The sequence below is a fragment of the Condylura cristata genome, unplaced genomic scaffold (genome assembly GCF_000260355.1).
Source record: "Condylura cristata isolate star-nosed mole 26May11 unplaced genomic scaffold, ConCri1.0 scaffold00007, whole genome shotgun sequence".
Taxonomy (NCBI): Eukaryota; Metazoa; Chordata; class Mammalia; order Eulipotyphla; family Talpidae; genus Condylura; species Condylura cristata.
In genome coordinates this window covers 23,183,967-23,207,922 of record NW_004567108.1, presented here as the reverse complement: position 1 = coordinate 23,207,922, position 23,956 = coordinate 23,183,967, and the positions used below count along the sequence as shown (strand labels likewise).

Below are 23,956 nucleotides of genomic sequence, written 5' to 3'. Positions count from 1 at the left end.
TGTATCCTACCCTGTGTAACACAACCTTAGAAGATGTCATATGCATCGTGATTTAACAACGCGTCATTCAAAGACAGGACAGTAAAGGCCAAATCCTACTAGTATAGATATTGCCGTAAAAAGTTTATACACACTTTGGCAAAACACAACAAATTTCTAGTACTAAGTACAAACAAAATATGCGCAGCTGTTTGAAACGCATATTAAACATGAACTCCTAGAAAGAAAAAAAATTAAATTTAAAATAAGACGTGGGCACTAGTAAATATACTACTCAAGATAAAATCAAGAGATAAAGAGGATGAGTCAACTATTAAAAATAATATAAGCAAGATTTTTCAAAAAAAAGTCATTGAGTATCATTAGCAACATTCACAGGAAACAGAACATTCTTTAAGCAGTCAACACAAAGATTCTGTCCTCCCAGATTGATTTGTTCCTAATTCAATTATTGTCTGACTTATTTTTTGAGGTGACTTCAATAAATAAGCTCTTGTGATTATGAGAATACACCTTATCATCCTAACATTTCTCTAATTAAAAGATAAATAATATTGGGCCCTCCCTGGTGGCCAACAGTTTAGCCACAGGCCCTTCCATTTTGGTTTCATTCCCCACCTGCAGGAGATCCACATGCTGTGGCAGACCTCTTCTGACCTACCCACTGCTCCCTTTAGCAGTGTTCTTCATTGATCTGCTTGTTCTGCTTCCCACTCTGTCTCTGGAGAACTCTCTCACTGCCTCTGCACCTCTGGCTTGTACCCCAGTTCTGTATGCATAAATAATCTTTAAAAAATAAAAAAGATAAATAATATCAACTAAGACGTTCCCAAAAGTCTTTCCCATTCTTTATCCATCAGAGCAATTTGTGAAAATAAAACCAGACTGGGCTTAAAAACAACAATTGATATTAGTTATTGTGACATCTAGGTTTCAAAAGACAAAGGAAATAATTCAATAGCCTCTCTTCCATAGTGGCTGTAAATAAGATGGATACTTATGGGTGAATGATTATTCTACTGAAGAAAAATACATCCCTTAGATATATTATTTCAAATTCAAAGTAAGATTACTCATTCCCTTTGTAGAACACACAAAAGCTGTCTTCTAATTGCCTCCCCACTCCGGCTGAACAGGTTATTGTACATCTACTCAGACTACATAAGTAAACCATTTGTAAACATTGTTATTGAAATTTAACACTAGCAAATTAAATTTAGTCGTGGAAGAATATTGGAGCTCTGATATCACTGTCTCCGGTGGAAGAAATGTGAACGAGTAGGTTGTATATAAACCATGCCTGGAGAAGGCATAATTGTGTGTGTGTGTGTGTGCACGTGTGTGTAAAAGAGAGGCTTAAGCAACACAATGTCACAAACATCATGAGCCAACTATTTTAACTTGAGCATGAAAAATATATTATGAAAATTACTAATGTAAAGAATAAAGCCTGATTTTCCTCTTTATCATTTGCCTAGCAAAGGATCAGAAAAAAAAGTAGCTGAAAGACAGACAGCAGAAAAGCAGAAGATAACAGCCAAAACTCAAACATTATACCACTTGGAGACATTATACCACTTGGAGACATTTTACCCACTTGATTGACCAGCCAAGATATACGTAGAGCATCTCACAACAAATTCCATATAGCTCTTCCTCAGAGCCTGGCAAATTCCCATGAGGAAAAAGATTAAGGTCAGAGAAAGTGAAACATGTCAGGTATAAAGGTACAGAAAAAGGTGGAGGACCTGGGAAACCAGCATCCTCCCCATGGTTGCCTGTTCCACTAAACCTCACCCTGCTGATTAACACAGAACAGACTAGCGAGTCACAGAAGCACTAGCCTGCATCTGGAGTAAATAAATGCTGCCCAGGAGCTCAGGGTGATGGCCAAATGGCTAGAAAATGGTAGCTCACTTGGAAATTTTGAGTGGAAGTGACATACATGGCTGGCCAGAGGAAGCAAGTGAGATCACAGTTGCAGTGGGACACAGTCCCTGCCCATCACTGCCAGATTCCCTTAAATAGAGGGAATGGACTTCCCTGGTGGCCTAGGGGTTAAGCCTCAGCGCTCTCACTGCTATGGCCTGAGTTCGATCCCAGCCAGGGAGCTTACCCACATGGTGCAGCAGACTCGGCAGTGTATTTCAGTAGATCCACAGGTTTTGCTCCCCACTCTGTCCCTGGTGAATCCTCTCACCTGTCCCCACCATGCCTCTGGCCTGCACCCCAATTCTTCTATGCAAAAATAAATTCAACAGAGGGAAAGAAGGAGAGATGGAGCACAGATCTGCCCTCTGTCTTGAGACAGGGCCCTGCTAATTTGGAATGTTCTGTCCTCTAGCGGGCAAGAAGTTTGGCACCAGCTCTATGGCCACATGGAATCTGTGTCCAAAAGCTATAGTAATCTCAAAAGATACTTTTGAAAAAATACTCAGACTTCCAATTTGATGTGGTGAAAATACTACTCAAAGGCAGCTATAAAAATGCTGATTGTTTTCTTTATCAGCAGCTACTTTACATTTCAATAAAAGAACTGAAGTCAAATATGGCTTAAGGGCCTAGATAGAACATAGTTTCTATTTTGAGTGAATATCCATTTGCAATTTTCAGAAATTGATCATTTGCCATGCATGGATCAACCTTCCATCTGAAAGAAAATGCAGATTTCAACACATTTGAAGCAAATTGCCTAAGAATGAAAATTTCCAGCAAAGTCCTTAGATCCTAAACCTTTTCACTGAAACTATTTCTCCAATTATTTAGCCATTCTGCCATCAGCACTACAGGAACCTCTGTAACATTGGTAAGAGGGGTGTTAGGTGCTTTTCTTGTTTTACCTGATTTTTTAAACTGAGAAATATATGTTGTGCTTTCTTTTTCTCCATTAATATGCACTACTTTGAATGCCAGTGCTTTCGAGAAAAGGAGAGCTATTTTATCAGGAAGAATCCAAAATAGCTATAAGAATCCACTATTGCATAGGTGACGATCTGGCACTCAGAACCTAGCATCCTCAAATATTTTTCATAAATGCAAATTTAAAGACAACCTTTCCTCTTCCTCCCCACAAACAAAAACTCAAAAATAGGCTTTTTAATGAAAGCATTTATGAACATAATCAGGAAAAATCAAAGACATAAGTAAAAGCAAATACTGCTGTGATTGTAATTAACGCCTTCTACTTTCCCTTTCCTGGAAGATTCAGACAAATCCCTCATCTTTCAGATCTTTCCATCATCCCAAAGATCAGGTTCCTGTCCAGCTTCAGGCTCTCACTGAGCCTCTGGTGGCCTCCATGTGGCTTCCAGCCTCTACAGCCAACTTCACCCTCTAAGGTTCACGTGACTTTGTCTCTCCTGCTCAGCGGCCACCAGAGACACCTACTGTTGTCCTAGAAACACAAGAGTATCTTCATTTGCACCTTTATTCTCCACTACCCCCCTCTACTTCAGTGAGTTTCAGTCCCGTTACTGATTTCCATTTGTTGAACAGATACGGCACCGCTGTCAGGAGACAGACATTGAAAAATAATACCATCCTGTGATACCATCCCATGGTTTTCGCTCCCAATAGCACTTAACTTTGATCCCCCCCATGTGAAATCAGAAAGTTTGGCCACTCATCCTGTCCCCACCTCCTCGCTCCACACACTCTTCACCCCATTGCATTCTGGCTTCCACCCTCCCCATATAGTCCCCTGGAGAATGAACAGATTTCATTATACTGTAAAATGCCTTGACTCCTGCAATGTCCCACATTGGGGGAGGAGAAGAAAAATCAGACATGAGCTTTCTGAATCACAAGTTCAAGTAATTGTTGTTAGCTTCAGTCCAGAGATATATTGTACTTAGTCTGTATTTTTTAAATTACAAGTAACTTGCAAAAAAAAAAAAAAAATCAAGGCAATGAAGACCTCATACACACACACAAAATCTAGATTCTTTTCTACTAAAGAACCTAGAGGTTCTAACAACACTGCTTCTTTCCAGCATGACAATAATAAGCTGAAACTGAGAACCAGCTGCCCCTTGAATGGGGCCTGTGCTCCCTCATTCGAATACCTTGGACCACATCAAATCCTCTTTGTTCATTTTCCTAAACTTCATGGCACCTCTCTAAACTCCTGCTTTAGGTCAGCTCTGTCAAGTAGAAAGAAATATGATCACATACATAACTTCTAATTTTTCAATATCCAGGTGAAATTGACCTCATTTATATGATCTAATCTAATTATATGATCTAGTCTAATAAATATGAAGCAATATTAAAAGGTAGAAATGAGATGTTTCACATTTTTGTCTTTGGGCTAAGGCTTCAAATTCTAGTGTGCATTTTATACTGATACCACATCTCAATTCAGGCTAGCTGCATTTCCCAAATTCAATAGCCACATGTGGCCATCATCTGTCATCTTGCAAGCAAAGAGAAAAACTATTAAAGAGAAAGGGAAAAGCAGGCAGAAGGAAGGAAAAGGATGCTCATGTAAAAGAATAAAATGGGTAAAACTTTCAAAATAGGAGGGCAGGATTAGGAATAGTACTCAGTGAAAAGATGGACTCTAGATCAGAACTGCAAGGGAAGAAAAAACATCCTGTATAGGCAAATGTGGTTCACTACCATGCAGATTTTCTAGAGGTTCTGGTATATTACGCATAGGCTCAGCAGCAGACAAGTGGTGTTCACTCTGAAATAAAACTGGCCAACCATCTAAACCCCAATCACACCCTTGGCATTCAAGAGGCAGCAGAATGGACCAGGCTAACAAGAACAAGATTCTTGATCAAGATTAGGATTTTAGTCTATTTCAAAGAGTTGGACCTAAAGAGAAGTGGCAGGAGAACAGGCAGGAAAAGTATCTTGAACTAAGATCCAACAGTGTTCAAGGCTCAGAGATCATAAGAGCATGAGGCTGTCAGCAGGCCTTGGGAATACAGAAATTAGGGATGCAATGTCCAAGAAATTTGGGTGAGAAAACAGATACCTAGATCAGAGACCAGCACCAAGAACAGTATCCTTGATCCAGAGGCCTCAGACATGCCTTACATGAGCACAATATTGCACTATTAGAAAGTTCCTTGCCATCCCTTCACACATGCAGACAAGAAACAGAACATGCATAAATAAATAAATCCTAAAAAAAAGAGTAGGCTGGGAGAAGAGAAGAATGTCAAATACATCTGCCACACTTAAAAGAACTTGGAAACAAGAAGACAAGAACATCATTATATAACCATAAAGTGATTTTAAAACTTTTCCAAAATTTTTCTGAACAGTTCTAACCCCTCCATTCTTCCCTTCATTCATTCGCAACTATTTATTGAGACTTCAACCACTCATTAGACTTCCCCGAAGTGTTATGCCGACTAAATAGGTCCATTGTACTAAGGCTTGCCAAGTTCCCTCTAGCAGTGCCAGGCAAGGTAGCTCAAGCTTCAGCAAAATAGGGTCAGGCTGCTAATATGGAAGGGTTCACTCTTAATAACACTGGTGGGATTAGGAGGCTCACTGATCTCAAAATCCCCAGAAGCCCTTTTGTCTATCACCTGCCCTCATTCTCCTGGTTGGCTCAGACTCAGGGGAATGGGAAATAGGCTAATATGAAATATCAAAAGAGACTTCACAGGAAAATTGTTCTCTCAAAAATGCAATATGCAGGACTCTAAATCCCATATTAAAAACACAGTTTTTCCATATTGCTTGCTCTCAGACTAATATTAAATACAAATATTTGGAGACATTAGGGAAAATGTGATCTAATAATCTGCTGGGGGGAAAATTCTGATGATAATAAATGGGTATATATTGGAAGAGGGGAACCACTTTGCATAAAATATTGAATTTTTGAGAGATAGTAATCACTTTCCATGCTTGATTTATAAAATGTAATGTACGGTAGAAGAAAAGGTTGGCAGTGACAATGAAATCAAAATGGTGCATTTAGTTAATTACACAGGAAAAAGAATAGGTATTTTCAATAGTACCAGCAAATCAAAATTCACAAATAAAATAGTACAGATTATTTGACAAGTGAAAAAAAAATGACTTGAGGAAATATGTTTTACCTTTTAATCTATAATTACCTTTAAAGAAAGACAAACATACCATAAATAAGTTGTCTTATAATGTAATTTTATGAAAATAAGCAGGCAAGTGTACTCAAAGTAAATCTCAAAGTAAATTCTAGGAGAATAGCTATTTCATTCTAAATTAACAAACCCAAAAAAATCAGTATACAATAAAAAGTTATATTTTGGATGCTTCATTTAGTGAGAAAAAGAAATAAGTATTTTTCCAGCAAAATATAATTTTCCAAACAACTGTCTCAGATTTCAAAAAATTAATTTCTCTTTTATCTATGTTACATTCTGCTATGAAACTGAAAATAGATGAATCGGCCCCCTAAAACTGAAAAATCATATGACCCTAACTTCTGAATCTGCAGATTTAGTCAATACTTACAAAATTATCTCAACAAACTATTTATTCTCTGTCCGTCTAGAGTTGTCCAATGTTTTAATAAATAACTTGCACAAAGAAATTGCATTGGATGGTCCCCTGCAGTAACAAATATATTTTATTCACACTTCATTTTGTTAAATCATCCTTGATTTCCAAACAAGAGGAGGGATGTTGATCTTGATCTTATTTTCTTTGTGAAACAATTAATTCTACTTTATGCCTCAAAGGATTTGTTCACTTTTCCATGATAAACTTGTACACACTTGCCAAAAGTAATGTAAGTGTTTTGCATTACTGTGTGAAATCGTGATGTCACCAGCACTGCCTTAATTAATTTTGGATTATTTGTGTCACAACTGTGAGTAAAACAATCCACATCTTAAATTAAATGGAAAGAACTAGCAAAGCTCCCTGTTACATTTTTTCAACCATCCACTTACTTGTTATGGTGAAAATGGCAAAATTTTATTATACTCTTCAAAAAGAATAACAGCTATACTAACATTGCTAATATTTCTTGAGTTATGGATCAAGTCAGCATCATACAATATCTACATGAAAACTTTTCCACTTATGTAAGATGCATAGATCTACTCAAATCTGTGAAATACACAGAACAGTAGCTAAAGGTCATAGGGAAGTAATTCCAGTCCAAAACAAGCCTACCATGTGTCTACTTTCTTTCTTTGGAATAATTTCATGATCTCATTGTTTTTCAATAATGCCGTCACCCATCAAACTGTACTTACCCCCATTCCAAATTGTTCCTGGGATCTCAGTCTCCCTTACTCACTCCAAAAGAAGCTGTGAAAACCTACTCATCCTGCTTCTGGAACTTGTTTGGGTAATAAAAATTGGGGATGGTTTTCATTCACATATGTTTAAAATTATGTTGTGTACATTGTGTTGTCCACAAGATTAAGTTATATTCCTTTAAGTGTTAATAAAGATACCTGAGAAATAAAGAATTCACTCAAATTACATTTTTAAATAGGTTTGGAAGTACAGATTTTCTAAAGAGATCACATCATTAATAAACTATGATGTACTTCATGAATAAACTTAAACTTTAAAACTATTTTTCCAATTTGTTAGGGATTATAGTTATGTTTTAGAAATTTTATCCTAATGAATGGATATTCCTCTTACTATGATTTGAAACATTTCTATTACAACCTGAATAAATCACCCACTTCTTTCAAAAATATTTTATTCCTCTACGAAAGCAATTTTAAACAGAATAAATTTGAAAGAGAAAAATGATAAAAGTTTAACATTTATAAACAACATGCTTCAGTTAAATCACTAAAATATGCGACATATTCATTCTTTACTCTTTGTCTTAAAATACTGACTTTCTGATTCTAGCAAAATATAATTTTAGTAACTCATCAAGACAGAATATATAAAATTGGCACACTTTGATATGCACACAAATTGAGAAAGCATCTTTCTCAACTGTGTTGCAGAAAATGAAATGCATCTGGTGTGACAATATGGCCTTGCACGTGAACTAGAATCAGTGAAAGAAAGGAATATTTTCCTTTTTTTCAAAGCAGAACACTTTAAATAGTGCACATGCATTAGAAGGCATGTTAAAGTGTGTTTTAAAGGTATACTTGGCTAAAGAAAACAGCAGCAAGAGGGCTGTCAGGGCATAAGAGGTAACACCTTTTGTTCAGTTTTAATCATCATACATCAGTGACTTCCAAATCCCTTTCCCTGCAGTCCAAACTGCTTTTATGCTTTTGCTTAATATCTCCACCAAGTGTTAGAGCATGTGCACATATGTTGTTGGGGCCTCATGCGGGGTTGGGGGGTGGAGAGGTGGGGAGTGTGTTGGAGAACATGGCTGGTGCCAGGATTAAGCAAAGAAAAAGAGAAAAATTGAGCAATTTTCCTAGTGTTGCAATGAATTTTCTATCTTCCTTGAGAGGTCTTTTTATCTAGGCAATCTGAGGATGAATTTAATGCTTTTATTGTCTTTTCTTTCATGTGCCCATCTGTGCTTATGAACTGTGAATAAAGCTGAAATATTCATATACTACAAGCTCCCTCCCCATGCCAAAGAGTATTTGAAGACAAAGTGCTGAGAGACCAAGCAAGGCAAGATCTCTAAGATCTGTAAGAAACCTGGAAGATTCTTGCAGAGTTAGTCTACTCTTGGACACCTTAGTGAGTCCTCTTCCAATTCCATTTCCCAAATTCATTTTCACCTCTTTTCCATTCAGAGAGGGGAAAGGGGCTCCCTTGAGTTGGCCATGATGTGTCTAGAGAAATAAAGAATCCTCCCTCCAGTACTGGAGAGAGTGCTGCTGAAGGCTGGATTTACAACTCAAAACAGAGAAAACTGTCCACTCCTCAGAGAGTTTCCTTAGCAGCAGATGCAGGGAGCTAACAACGGGCTTCTTTTGCAGGCTATTCATGGAAAGATATTTAAGCTATTTTACTCTTCCTATCTCTTCATTAAAATGAAAAGCTTCTTTAGAATTATAGATGGAATAATTAAGTCATTTGTAAATATGATATAATTATACATATAAATGCAACTTGTATCACAGAGAGAAAAAAATAAATTAATATAACTAATTTAGCATAGAACTGATTCTAGGAATGTGGAATAAAAACTCCAGAATGTACTTTTGATTAGTACCTATGAGTCCTAATCTGTAAAGCTGAAGTCATCTCAGAAAGTTAATACATTCTAAAAGTTGTCAAAAGTCAATGTTGTGATGGAAAAAGATTCTAGAGAATGGCATGAATATAAAACCCCTCTCAGTCACTTACTAACCATGTGACCCAGGGAAGTTTATTTAACTTCTTTAAGCATCAGTTTCCTAGTCCATGAAATGACAACAAGAACTTCTATCACTAGGACCACTAGTCATATAAGTCTAGAAAATGCCTAGCATATAATTGAGGCCTGTACAACACTGTTACTTTAGTATTCTCTTTAAATAAAAGTAAGTGTTTTGTATACAAAATTGTGAATGCAAATTCATATTAACATAGCAGTATTTTTAAAATAAATATTGATAATTTCTTGAAACTTTTTGATTAAAGTGAACATAAAGAATTATGCAGAGCTCTCTGCTTTTGCTTTGAACATACCCTGGTTGGGTGCAAATTCATTTAGTAAGTTAGTATTCCCAGTGGTGTGATTATCTACCTTCCAATTCAATCATTGGCTTTATTGTTCTCAATAGTAAAAGTTAACAACAACAAATGTAAACAGATGCCAAACTCTAAAATTCTTACACATTAAAATTATGTGCACACACAAAAATATACATTCTAAGTACATAGTATTTACCACTATGGCATTAATAAGTTCCTTTTACAACCACTTTTCCCCCTATTTTTCAAGCCAGGAAGAGTTCTATTCAATTATCTCTAAAAATGAAAGGGAAGGTAGAGTTAGGCATTTTGTCGGCATTCTCTACTTACTCTTCAGAGAAGAATCTTTTCTCTAAAACACAGTGTTTATTTAATGCAAGCAATTCTGATTATTAGACAATAAAATACACTGGCATTCCGGTATATTTTCTGAAACAACAAATCAGCCAGTACAGTATTAAAAAAAAATCCACTGAAAGCCCACTTATTCCCATACCTTACCCCTCAAAACATAGCCTTATGTTTTTTGTAGCTCAAATCTAATTAAAGTTTTCATGTGTGCAAAATGTCATTAATCTAATAATTAATCAAAATCAAAATAATGCGTTTTTAAAAACTTAGAGGTATTGCAAGAGAGGAATTCTTTGGTTCTCTGGTGGAATGGAGCCTTCACAATATTTTCTAAAGTTAACATGATTTGATAGTTCCAGCAGAGAGTTACTGTATAAAACCAAGAAAGAGCAACCACTCACTGGACCAACACAACACTAGGTGGATTTACCGATTCTACATTTCTGTTTAAGCACATGAAAAACTTGATTCTTGACTGGCCAGAGTCAACCTAGCGCAAAAAGCAACATACTTTAACCGCAGTTGCTTCGGATGGCTTTTGAAACTTAGGCAAATCATAGGAACATAGCTGTTCGACTAACTAAGAACCACTCAGACTGTCCATTTATTGGGCAGTGATCCACCTGCAGCAGGAAGTCTGAGGAACCAAGTGGAGGAAAATGAGCAGACTTTTGCGTTAAGGATTTCCCCAAGACAAGACCTAGCCTTGACCATTAACTCACCTCTTCTGCCTCACCTCTTTGCCTTTCTGTTCCTTCCGGCAAGTTCTTAGTTTCAAAGGTTGGACCCTCCACAAGATCAGACAAGATTAGAATTGCACTGACTGTTAAAAGCATTTTTAAGTTTGTTGCATTTGTTTTTCTTTTGACAAAGTGAGACTTAGACAAATCCCTCTAAAAGACTTTCCCAAAGCACCCACTTTAAGTCTAACTTCTACTCCTTTCCTATTAATACTTCCACTGTCTTTGGCAACCCATAAAGCTATCCAAGCTGCTAGGTAAGCGATAATTTTTATCAAAAGTCAAAGTCAGGTGAAAATCAGAACTCCATCCCTAATAGCAGGAGCTGCCAGTTCTCTTACCACCGTTTGATCTACTTAGCAGAACTCCAGTCCACGCAGCCACCGGGGTCATGACCGCCCAAAACTGGAGGCGTTGCCCCGAGCGCGGTTTCTCCGACCTCGCCCACCTGTCACTCACCTGGCTGCAGCTGCCCTCCTCGTCCTTCTCGGTGGTGGTCCCGGGCTCCGGGGGGCTCGGCGCTGGCTCAGTAGGAGGCGGCGGCGGCGGCGGCTCCAAAAGCTGCTCCAGGCAGGCGTTGCCGGGCAAGGAGGAACTCTTCTGATGGCATAAGTGAGCCCCGGGACCCCGATGCTGGGTACTATCATCTCGGGCGCGATCCCCCCTCGGGGGCGGCTGGGGTGAAGAGGACAAGGAGGAAGAGGCGGAGGACGAAGAAGGAGCCGAGTCCGGAGAGCGTCCTCCAGGAGGTGTCGCTCCGGCTGCTCCCGCGGCCGCCGCCAGCCCCTTTCCCACCGGGAGCAAATGCTCGCGGATTCGGCGGCGCAGCGTGGACCCCTGCTCCGCTCTGCCGACGCCGCCTGGCTCGAGAGGCTCCGGGGAGGAGCAGCACAGGTTGGGCTGGGAGGAGGAGAAGACGCGGTCTAGCACTTCCTTGCGTTTCTTGAAGCCGCTCCACCTGCTGCCCGCGCCACCCACGCCGGTCAGGGTGTCCCGCCTGCCCCTGGGGGGAGTCGGGGAGGGCGACGGGGTGTCCGCAGTGCGGCGCTCTGAACCCCCCGCGCGGGTGGCCTTGCTCTTGCCCACCCCCAACTGCAGGTTCTTCCACAGGCGGGCCTGGAAGGAGGAGGACGTCGCCGCAGGCTCGGGCGAGCCAGCTGCAGTAGCCCGGGGCTCCATCCTCCACCCACAGCTCCTCCTCTCCCCTCCTCCTCTTTCTTCTCCACCTTCTCCCGCTGAGCCTCCTCTCGGAGCCCCGCGGCGACGGTGGTGGTGGCGGCGGCGGCGGCGACGGGCGCAGCAGCAGAAGCCGGGGGTGTCCAGCGACTTCGGGCCAGCGCAGGGGAAAGATGCCGCCGTCTCCGCCCAGGCTCTCCGGCCGCGGGACTCCGGCGCCGTCGCTTCCTCCGACACCTGCCGGGGTGAGCTGGCGCTGTCGCTGAGTCCCGTCCGCCGCGCCAGCAAAGTTTCTAGCTGCGTGCTTCGCGGCTCCAGTCCACTGGTGTCTCCCAGGCCGCGCCCTGGCTCCGGCTCCTCGCTGGCTCTGGGCTCCGGGAGCGACACGCGCCGGGAGTGCGCATCCAGCTGCGCCGGGGACCGCACCCGGCGCCCTCCGGGCAGCACCTGTCAGCGGCGGGGGCGGCCACCTCCCAACTGGGCGCGCGCGCGACTCACACGACTGGGCGGATCGGGCCAAAGCCACCCAGGACCTGCAGCTCCGCGGGAGCGCTCCCGGACCATCCTCCGACTCCTAGGTGGGAGGGCAGGCGACCGAGAGCCGGGTGGAGCTGAGTAGGGCCCGGAGCCAGCTTGCTCCTAGGATCCGGTCACAGTTCCCCACGCAGCTCTCTCTGGGCGGGCCACTGAACGCAACCACAGGTTGTGCTCTGGGGCGGGTGATGTGAGGCAGGGTCGAGAGTGAGCGCCCGCTGTGCGTCCTGTGGCGCTCACAGCTTGCATACCAAGAGCCGAAACCCGCGAAGTTCTGAGGCTGAACGCGGCTGCTCCCACCCGATTGCGCGCCCTGAGTCCAAAATGAGAGTTTGATTTCTTCTGTCTTGACTTCATTTCCACCCACTCCACCCCCTCTTTATTTGCACGTACACTGGTAGTTCCTCGTATGACCAAGGTCTGGCAGTTTCCCGAGTCTGACTGACAATATGGTCAGTGCTTAAGTGGCAGGGAACTTACCGAGGACAAAGACGTGAACGATATGCACTGCCTCTGACTCCTTTCCAAAGGCTGTGTGTGTTGCTATTTTCATTCTTGTGCTTTTCACGTGGTTATTTCGTTTGCTTTATTACAAAACAAATGGGAAAGGGCATTTTAGCTTACTCAGACCTTTCCCCCGAAATCTGATACAAGGGTTCCTGATAATACAAAAAAAAAAAAAAAAATCCTCTTGAAAGATAGTTGACAGAGTGACTGCTGCTCTCCACTCCCCTGAAAGATGAACATGGAAGACTTCCTGAGCTTTGGCACAGCGCAGATTCCACTTTTCCTGTAAGTAGCTGTATGCCTCTAGGAGCTACCAATCTCTTTATGCGTTTTATTTCTCCATTTTCATTCCTTTATAAAATATTTATTGAGCACCTACAATAACTATGAACTAGGAGCCGTGATAGGTTCTGGAGGTGCAACTGTGAAAAGGTTCCATCCTTATGGAACCCTATGTTCCAGAGAGGAGTCTGACAAATAACAGATTTTCTAGTAATGAAAAGTTCCATGGAGACAATGAAGCAGGATACCATAACAGAGGGGAAGCCCGCAGAACACCAAATTAAGTTTAAATTTCAAATTAACAATTTGTCAGTATAATTATGTCCTACATATCTTATGCAATATTTACTATTTATTTGAAATTCAAATTTAACGGGTGTTTCATATGTTTAGTCAATATATCTGGCAACCACGTTTGTAGGATTTGTGGGGGAGAGGTGGTTTTTTACTTTATAAAGAGAAAGTGACTCTGAGAAGTTACAGTTTGAGTTGAGAATTAATGAGGACAAAGATTCAGCCACTGAAAGATTTGATTTCAGCATGTCAAGAAGGAACAGCAGGGGCAAAGGCCCTGAAGTTTGACTAAGCATGTTCAAAGAAAGGTGGGGTGCACTCCAAATAGTCTGGAGTGTGGTGGAAAGAGTTGGTAAGAGGTGGAATGGAAGAAATGCCATTCCAGGGCAAGGTCCTGGAATGGCAAGTCTTCTAGCCACCGTAAGACTTTGAGGTATCTGTAAATGAAACTGGGAGTCATCAGTTGGGCATTTAAGCCTGGGGGGTACACGTGATTTACTACTACCTGCCTCACAGGACTATTTAAAGACTAAACAAACAAAGGACTTAGCTCAATGCTGAAGGCTATTTTTGCAACAATGAAGCTGAAAATGCCATGAATATTAAAAAATTACCTGAATATAGGGCTACTCTGACACCCCAAAAGAAACTGTGATACCCAGAAGTCAATTTCTCTCTACTACAGTGAAAATTTTCTTGGTAGGTTTTCTAGGAATATAAGAAACATAAGTTTATAGAAAGTAAGTAAAGAAATTTAGAATTACTGTAGAGAAATGAGGAGAAATGACCACCATTTCTTATAAGAATTCTTTACAAATATGTTTTCATGAAATGAAGTCATGAGCCTAGGGAGATAATGCTACACATTTAACCTTACATTAATAATCATTTAATGATGTATTTTATTGACATTTGTAACTTAAAATTTTATATTTTTTATCGAAGTTTACCATGAAAATACTAACTCTGAAATGCCCCATTTAATACTTGTCCATTAATGTGAACTTATTTATACAGCTTCAAAAGGTATGTGTAACTTCCCTAAATATCAGAGGTAGATTATAAAGTGAGAAGATGTCCTGCGAAGTGTGCATTTTATAAGATTGAACTAGATCTAGAGACCTCCCTGGTGGCCTAGGGGTTAAGTCTCAGAACTGTCACCACCACGACCACCTCAATGGACTACTGTGATGGCCTAAGTTTGATCCTCAGCCAGAAAGCTAACCAACATATGGCATAGCTGACCTCGCCCGCTGCTCCCCTCAGCAGTGTATTTCAGTAGATCTGCCTGTTCTGTTCTCCACTATGTCTCTGGTGAATCCTCATCTCACCCTTCACAGCTCTGCAGGCACGTCAGTTTTTCTTTGCAAAAATAAATAAATAAAATATTTTAAAATAAATAAACTAGATATGATCTCTGCTACCAAATGTTTTATTATATTTAAAATATGATATTTATAAAACTTCTACAATCAAGGAGAATGTGAACAGTATAGACTGATCTCTAAAGGAACATAAAGGAGTAAAAAATAATTTCTTGTTTGACTAATCAAGGAAGATTCCTCACCAGAGTATCATTTGAACTGAGGTCTATTACAGGTGACAGTACACCAAGAAGACAGTTTGCCTCCCAGAGGAAAAGCAAACTTCATGGCATGTAGCAATACTCTGTATATGTTATCGATAGTTTTTCTTACAATTTTCTAACCATCTTAAATATTAGTAGAGCATCAATTCCTTGGATTAATGCAATGAATTTATGCAACATACATCCATAAAAAGGAGGTTGAGAAGAGAATGATAAATGTAATATTTAAGCAGAAACCCACTGGAAGTGAAGGAAAAAAACAAGCAGTGAATCTCAAAAAATATTTCCAGGAAGAGAAAAAATTAAGTGCCAAAAGACTCAAGCAGGAATATAGACAACTGAAGGAATGGTAAGAAAAACAAAGTAGCTGAAATAGAGCATAGAAGATAATGCAGAAATCTCACAGGGCTAGTCAGACTGTAAGCAAGAGTAAGTGTTACAGGGCAGGGAGAGGGGCACCACTGAACCCCCAAACCTGCCTGCTCTTAATAGGTTCTGCCATCTACCACATCAAGAGAAAATATGTAAGACTTTTAATGGAAAGGAACCTTATTATAATTAGTTTGCAACACAGAGAAGACAAAGAATATAGCTTCTAAATCAAAAGTCAAAGTTAGCCATCTCCTCGTGGGTAAAAGCCCACCCAAATGGGACTAGCCCAAAGCAAGGCCTGAACGCCGCCACAAGTCTAAAGCACCTTCTGGCAGGGACCCATGGAAAAGGGTCAGAAATGGCCAGGCAAGTCTGGGAGGAAAAGAGCAAAATCAAATTCAAGATAAACACTGCCACAGTCAACCAACCCCAAGTCTCTTACCCACATCTGTTTCAACCAGACCAGTACCAAGAAGAAGAAAACGCAGTTTCTTCACAAGTCTCTCTACCCCATGTGCCTCACTCAGATCTCTTTCTGGCTCTCTCAACCCAGCTTCCTTCCTCTTCAGTCTGCTCTCCAGATTCTTCTCTCTGCTCAGCTTCACCCTTCTGGGTGTGGCAGGGAACCTGGAACCACCCTTTTCCCTAGGGACCACCCTGTTACATAAGGACTTCAGACTTCATGATGGGAGAGGAGGATAGAGCTTTGGATAGAGAATCTTTATAGCCAAACTAGCATTTTAAAAAACTCACTCTGACCTCTATGTTGACAATAAAGAGGAAGAAGTAGGTGGGTGGAATAGAACTGTAACATATGAAACATAAGAAAATGGCTGGCTTGGACCATGGTGGTAGGTGAGATGGAGTAAAAGTGGTTACATTCAAGATACTCAGAATTTTAAAAGGGAACTGACTAGCCCAACCATAGTTTGGGCATGAGGTACTTAAGCATTATGCCAAATTGTTGCATCATTTCTCATACATAATTCTTATAGCAACCCCATTTACAAATGAAGAAACTAGTCTGAGGCTGATTAAGTGATTTGCAAGGTCACTCATTAATTTTTATTAATTCTTATTAAGTGACTTGCAAAGTCACTAGCAGATTCCAAAGCCAGATGGGTTCTTTAATGCTACAATGCATGCTTAGATTGTTTTTTTTAATTATTAAAAAGGGTCTCAAAAGATGCCTTGATCATGTCGTTGCCTTGAGTGAGCAATAAGACTTTCTTAGACAGAAACATCCATTCAGTGAGATCAAAGGCATAAATGCAAGCGCAAAAACAATATTTCTGGGATTAACGGAGTTAAAAGCCAACCAAATAGCACTTACGGAGCCCTTTAGTCAGGGGAGCCCCTGGCTGCCATCCCAACTCCAGCTCTATGCCAGATGCCTCTGAATCCACATTTGTTTTCTCAGTCTCTAAAATGGGGATAATAATATCTATCAGCCGGATCCATCTCACAGGGACCCAACTAGATGTCAATTTTTTTTTGCAAGATTTATTTACTTATGTATTCAGAACTGGGGTGCAGGTCAAAGGTGCAGAGGCAGTGAGAGGATTCGCCAGAGACAGAGTGGGGCCAACTGACAGAGTACACTGCTGAGGGGAGCAGCGGGCAGGTCACGAGAGGTCTGCTGCACCATGTGGATCACCTGGGGGGTGGGAGTGGGATTGAACTCATGCTGAAGTGGCTTTAGCTTCTTAGTGCTGTGCTTTAAGCCACTGTGACACCAGGGAGGGCCCTAGATGTCAGTTGTAAGCAGCATTTTTTTTTTTAAAGATTTATTTATTTGTGCATACAGAACTGGGGTACAGGCCAGAGGCTCAGGGGCGGCGAGAGGATTCACCAGTGACAGAGTGGGGAGCAGAACAGGCAGATCAACAAAGTACACTGCTGAGGGGAGCAGCGGGCGGGTCAGGAGAGGTCTGCCACGCCATGTGGTCACCTCTGGGGCAGGCGGGAATCGAACTCATGCGGAAGCGGCTTTAGCTTCTCAGTGCTGTGCTTTAACCCACTGCGCCACCAGGGAGGGCCTGTAAGCAGCATTTTTAAAGAGTCAAGTCTGTCCACCAGCAAGATTTTATCACCCTTTCTTACCAAAATCAAGAAAGACTTCTAGACTAATTTGTTCCAGCTTGCTATCCAAACCCTGCCTGAGAGCAGCATTAAGAACCTTTCATAGCTAAGAGCCATCACAATTTCCCATAGGAGACGGCTGCCCACTACACAGTCAACGCAGCAGAATAAAGTCCTGTTCAGGTGTCAGCTGATTTCTGCCTTTTTTCATCCTTGACATTTTTTCCTACAGTTTAATGCCCCACCTCAGAAGAGCTGTTTCTGTTTGTTTTACTGAAATGGAGCTACCTCTCATTTTCTTCTTAACCAAAATGGTAAAAATTATTTCAAGAGTTCTAGACCCAAGACATGCCCTTGAAATTCTGTTAGATGGTACATAAAAGTGTCCATGTGGTTTCAATTAGACAAGCATCTTGACAATGTATTTGCATTAAAATTTTTAATCAAATTGTCCATATTAAAGCAGAGAGGCAGGGGTTAATTGGAAATTTGGAGGGAGAAAAAGCTTTCCCTGCCCACCCTCCATGCCAATTCTGTGCTGCACAAAGTAAAAAACAGGTGTTTGCTATGGTGTTACACTCAAGTGCTCTGTAATGACAGCCTTGAAGTCAGTTTTTCCATTAGTAAAATTAAGAAATGAAAGTAGTTTCCCTGTAAGGTCTCTTCCAGGTTAATAACATATGTAAGCTTCGGAAACAATTCTCCATTGTAGGATGTAGTTCAGCTACTCATTCATTCCTAGTGTGATTTCCCATACAAAAGCAATGTAAATTACTCTTTTGAATATACACATGTGACAATAGCTGGTATATTCATGAGTCCATCAGGCCTCAACACTTCTGTAGGTGAAAAAACAATCCTGGAAGCTATAAATATGTGTTGTTTGAATCTAGATTTAAATGTGAATAACGCATAACCTTAAACATGTTCAAGAAGCCTAAAGGTCATCACCTAGACTTAGTATATCACACTCTTCCCTGGGGCCCCACCACGCATGCATGCGCTAGTATTCCCAAGGTCACCTGGTGCTCCATGAATGTTAGTGAAGGGCCAGTCACTATATTTACCTACCAGGCTGCCAGCAAACAGGAGAAAAAGGTGAAGAAGAACTGCCTCCTTCCTTTAAAGTTACTTCCCAATTTTTCTTATATCCCAAGAGTTAGAACTCAGATACATGGCCATACCTAGCCATAAAATCTTTATTTTGGGCAATTTTTTGTCCACTAAAACTCTGGGTTGGTTATTGATGAAAAATTGGAAGGTAGATATTGGGGTATAATAAGCAGGCTCTGGCATAGAGGAGTGGTTATTTGAGGGATTTTCTCACTCATAAAGAAGCACAAAAGAAATTCTCTTTACACATTTTGGTGTTCATAAAATAATAAATAATAATTTAAATAAAATTACCTTCAATAAAGCAATACTGGCAAAAAAAAAAAATAGGTCTAAGAGACACTGATTTGTGACCTAAAAGTCCATGTCCCAGCTTAGTTTGCAATCTTCTCTTTTGTAATTTTTATCCATAGTTATTTCTGAATTCGGGTTATGTAATTTGCAGCTAGGACAGACATCCGCCCCCCCCCCCATTCCCTTTGATAAACAGAACACTTAAGATACGATAGTTTGAGGGGTCTTGGCTCAGTTCTCATATAAAATCAGTGGTGAGACCAATGAGGTGATTACTGGTAACATCTTTTAGGGCATTTGAGAATTAAGACATTCTTAGTCCCGACCACCATTCCCAGTGACTTGGAATCTATTTTCCACTTAATTCTGCAATTCAGCAGATCATATCTAACCTCAATCCACTACTCCAAAATCAAGAATTGTCTGTTTTTGTCAGGACTCATCAGACAATATCCTGATCTCTAAAAACCCAGCACAAAGGTTCGGATTAAACAGCTTTAGTTCACATTAGGCAGTAGTTCCGGGGACACTTTACCCCAGCATTTGGGTTAAGGAATGAATTCAAGACAAAAAACAAAAAAATTGTTGCTATAAATTTTAAAAATTTTACTCACCATTTAGGGAAGCTGTCATCTATAAATAGGGCCTCGAAGCATTCATGAGGTTGGGTAATAGTAAAGCACCTGGGACTTGTAAGGACCACATTATTTAATGTGCTGTGATCAAAATATTTGTAATACGCAGAAAATAATATTTGTAATATTTGTAATATGCAGAAAATATATCTCCTTTAAGTTTTCCACAGGTAATTTGGTATTGCTTTAGAGTAACTTCATTCAATCATAAGTTTGTAGATTTAAAAAACAGTATCCAATCCAATTTAGTCATTAAGATTAACTCATTTACACACGCCTTTTTAGATCTTTCTCGTCTTCTTAGGACAAAATGTCTTCCTCCGGAAGCAGGAAAGGATCTGAAGGTAATGTCCTGTGTCACCTGCCTCTTCTGGTCTGGAGAAAATTCCCTTGTTCACCTGGTTTATTGCTACCATTCATAGTGAGTCTACACTCACATAATCTAGTGACCCTCACCCTAATCGAAACCCAGAGTTGCTCCCTGATGACTCAATATGCCCTTGGCTACCACTGGCCGAGTCCCCTGAAATCTGCCTTTCAGTGAACCCTGCCTTAGGTTCAATTACCCATGCTAGGCCCCTGCAGCAAGACCACCTGGGCCCACTAGGTCCAGAAAAGCTAAATGGCAGCAGAGCATCACCTAGGTTTTGTTGATATGGCTGCATCCTAATTGGCTTGCAGCAACTTTGTTTTTTGGGAGTCAGTAATTGAAACTCATGTTCTCTTTCTAGCTCTAGCCTAGCTCTGGCTCTGTCTCCAGCTCCAGCTCCCTGCTTCACAATCATCCCCTAGAACTATCCATTGGTAGCCAAACAGGATAGAGTTAACAATAAGGGTCAAAACAAGAAACAGATGGCACCAAAAATAGAAAGTTTGATATAAATTTAAGACATTCAATGTATTTTCAAAAAATGTAACAAGAATTAGAGCAGGAGCTCTCAGAATGTGGTCTGGAAACCTGAGACCTATCAGGAATCCACAAAAATCAAACCTAATTTCACAATAGTACTAAGATGTCCTCTGCCTTTTCCACACTCCATCTCTCACAAGTACACACCAGAGATTTTCAGGGGCTATATGATGTAATATCACAATAGACTGATTGCAAGAACATATATGAGCATCTATCTTTCATTAAACCAGCTATTTAAAGTAAAATTGTTAAACAATACTATTTTTCTCACTGATTTTTTTTTTTTGGAAAATGTAAGAACAGTATATTAAAATATAATGGATTTGTTACTAATATTTTAAATGAAATATTACATAGATATTTTTAACTTTTATCAGTATTAATTTCTAGTTCCATTAAGTGTTAAAAGCTACAACGCAGAGAAATGAAAGCTTTTTGGAATTTTCAATAATTTTTATTTTATTTTATTTTTTTATTTTAAAGATTTATTTATTTATGCATACAAGAGCTGGGATGTAGGCCAGGGATGGGATTGAATTCCATCAACAGAGCAGGGAGCAGAACAGGTGGATCTATTGAAATACACTACTGAGGGGAGTGGCATGTGAGACAGGAAAGGTCTGCTGTGCCTTGTGGGTCAGCTCCCTAGCTACAGGTATGGAACGCTTCATAGTGCTGTCTTAAGCTCTTGTGCCCCCAGGAGGCCCCAAATTTTTAATAATTTTTAAGTGTCAAGGATTTGAATGGCAATTGTAGAGAAAACACAATAGATATTAATAGCAGGTTGCAAAAAGTCTCCAAGGCCTGGAGCAGGCAGTTCAGTTGGCAGCAGCACAGAGACCCTGAAAGTAGGGGAAGGAATAGAGGGAGAGGAACATCCTCCAGAAGACACACCTTGGAGACAGAGGTGCCCTACTGGCAAAACCCAACCTAAAATCAGAAAACAAGGGAGTAGCTGATAAGGTTCATGAGGGTTTCACTGCCCAACTTAGAGCCATACAGACTCACCGTACTTAAGAGCCAGAAAAATACTCTGCAAAAGAAAAGTATTAAGGGGAAACAAGTTTCTTTAGAAATCAAAGTTGATTAGAAAGTTACAATGATTTTAAAATTATGACCCTCAATGTACGGAATGGGTTCTAAAAGCAAATCCAAGTAACTATAGGCATTTAGTTTTTCAGAAGTGTGCTATTTGAAAATCAATAGTGAAAAATTTAGTTGAGATAAATAGCTAATCCTATGGAGAACAAAACAAGTGAAGACGGATTCCTACTTCATTCCTTTTATCAAAGTAAATTTCATATAGCTCAATTATTAATCTAACATGAAAATAATCATCTCACAGCAAATCAAGTATATTAAACTACAGCTAAGTGAACAGCCATCAATCCATGAATGCAGACATTTTTTTCTGTTTTTTTTCACTAATATATAATGTGCAGCACACATTAAGGATACAATAAATTTTTAATAAATGCATGAATCATAAACCCAAAAATAATAAACATAAAACTACAAAGATAATATGAATGATTTTTGTTGTTGTTGTTAATCTTTGAATTAGGATGATCTTTTTCATGAAATCAGGAAATTCAGAAACCACTGAAAAGGAAAAAAATTAATAAGCCTTGTCAAATGGAAAGTAAACATTTGTAGTCAACAAAAGTTATCATATATAAAAAAACATACAAGACAAGCCTTTTCTAACATTCAAAAAGAATTTACTAATCAATACCAAAATGTCAGAAAAAATTAGAAACATTAAGCAGAAATTACTGGATAGAGAATAAACTATTTACAGACAAATTAATATCTATTGTCAAAACAGCCTCATCAGTAATTCAGTAAATTCAACATTCAGTAAATATAGCATTGCATTATAACCTAAGTTGTAACTGTGCATCATAGATCAACATTGTTCTAAACTGCATAGAGTTTACCACTGAAAGTCCAGAGTTCCATCCTTCATCATACAATTGACCCTTAAACCTACCCCCTTCCCTTCTGGTAACTACTAATTTGATTTTATAGTGTAAACATTTATTTTGAGTTTCTTTGTTCATTCATATGTATAATTTCTCTATCTACACATATAAATGAAACCATACACGATCGTTCTCTGATTTGCTTCACTAAACTTAGTATCGCCCATGTTGTTGCATGGGAAATAAATACTCCATTACGTATATATAACACATCTTTTTGTTCCAATGATCTGTCAATGGACACTTAAGTTTTTTCTAACTCTTGAACATTGTAAATAATGCTGCAATAAATGTAGAGGTGCATATACTTCTAAAAATTACTGTTTTTGTGTTGGGGTGGGTAAATAGCCAGAAGTGGGGTAACTAGATCACATGAAAATTCTGTATTTGAGGTTTAGGGGAATCTCTGTACAGTTTCCCATAACACCTGCAATGTGATTCCCACCAACAATAAACTAGGTTTCCTTCTCCCCACATCCTCTCCAACACTTGTTTGGTTTCATTTCTTTGTTTTTGGATACTAGCCATGTCTTCCTTGGAGAAGTTTCTCTTTAGTTCTTCTGCCTCCCAGAACCACTAATCTAGCTGCCAGCAACCTCAACTATATCAGTTCACCAGAAGTCAGTGTGTTCCTTCAGGTCACAGTGCTGACCTGATTATGGTGAGTGAGGAGCTCAGGGGGGCACCGAGAGTCTGTAGTAGAGAGGTGAAGGTGCCTTTGGAGATGGCCAAATTAGCCACTTGCAGCCCAGGGTGTGTCAGCTCAACTCCTGCCCAGCAGTCAGTGTTTATGGTAGGCAGCACTCTCTGGAGAAGACTTGCATTTGAATCCATCTTTATCCCTTAATGGTTTATCAAACCTCTGTTTACAAAGACACCAGTACCTTTCTGCTAACTGCTCAAATACTAGCAATTAAGGACACAGAATGAACCTGTCCCTTGTGGAGTCAACAATCCCATTTACTAGTTGTATCAATGAACGTATCTGAACTGCCTTTCCTCATCAATAAGACAGGGATAACGATGCCTTCCTTCCAGATTACTGTGAAAATTAAAGAAGTTAATGCATATGAAAATAACTAGCTATTGCCTGAAGCATAATGAAATACTTGCTGGTAAAGTATTATGTAGTCACAATTGACTTCACTAGACTGGTTTTGTGCTGAAAACAGAATGACAATAAAAGTACCTTTCTTTGGAAAATAAAAGATAACTACTGTAGGACCTCCCTGGTGCCACAGGGGTTAAGTGTCAGCGTATCAAGCTGTGGAAATCTCTCCTGTGCCACTGCTCCCCCTCAGCAGTGGATTTCAGTAGATCTGCCTGTTGTGCTCCCCACTCTGTCTCTAGTGATTTCTTTCATCCCTTACACCTCTGGTCTACACCCCAGTTGATGTAAATATAAATAAATAAACCTTAAAAAAATAAAAGACAGGCGCTCCCTGGTGGCGCAGCAGGTTAAAGCACAGCATTAAGAAGCTAAAGCCACTTCTGCATGAGTTCGATTCCCG

At 40.1% G+C, this 23,956-nt stretch overlaps 1 protein-coding gene across 3 annotated transcripts in view; it reads right to left on the bottom strand.

Moving 5' to 3' along the window:
- The window catches only part of MCTP1 (multiple C2 domains, transmembrane 1), a 435,421-nt gene extending 423,522 nt beyond the window's left edge, over nucleotides 1-11,899 (bottom strand). For all 3 annotated transcript variants that reach the window (XM_004678130.2, XM_012721941.1, XM_012721942.1), the window contains exon 1: nucleotides 11,130-11,899. In XM_004678130.2, coding sequence (XP_004678187.1) covers nucleotides 11,130-11,849 — 720 coding nt within the window. In that variant the 5' untranslated portion in view covers nucleotides 11,850-11,899. The remainder of the gene's footprint in view (nucleotides 1-11,129) is intronic.
- Nucleotides 11,900-23,956: the final 12,057 nt, after the last annotated feature.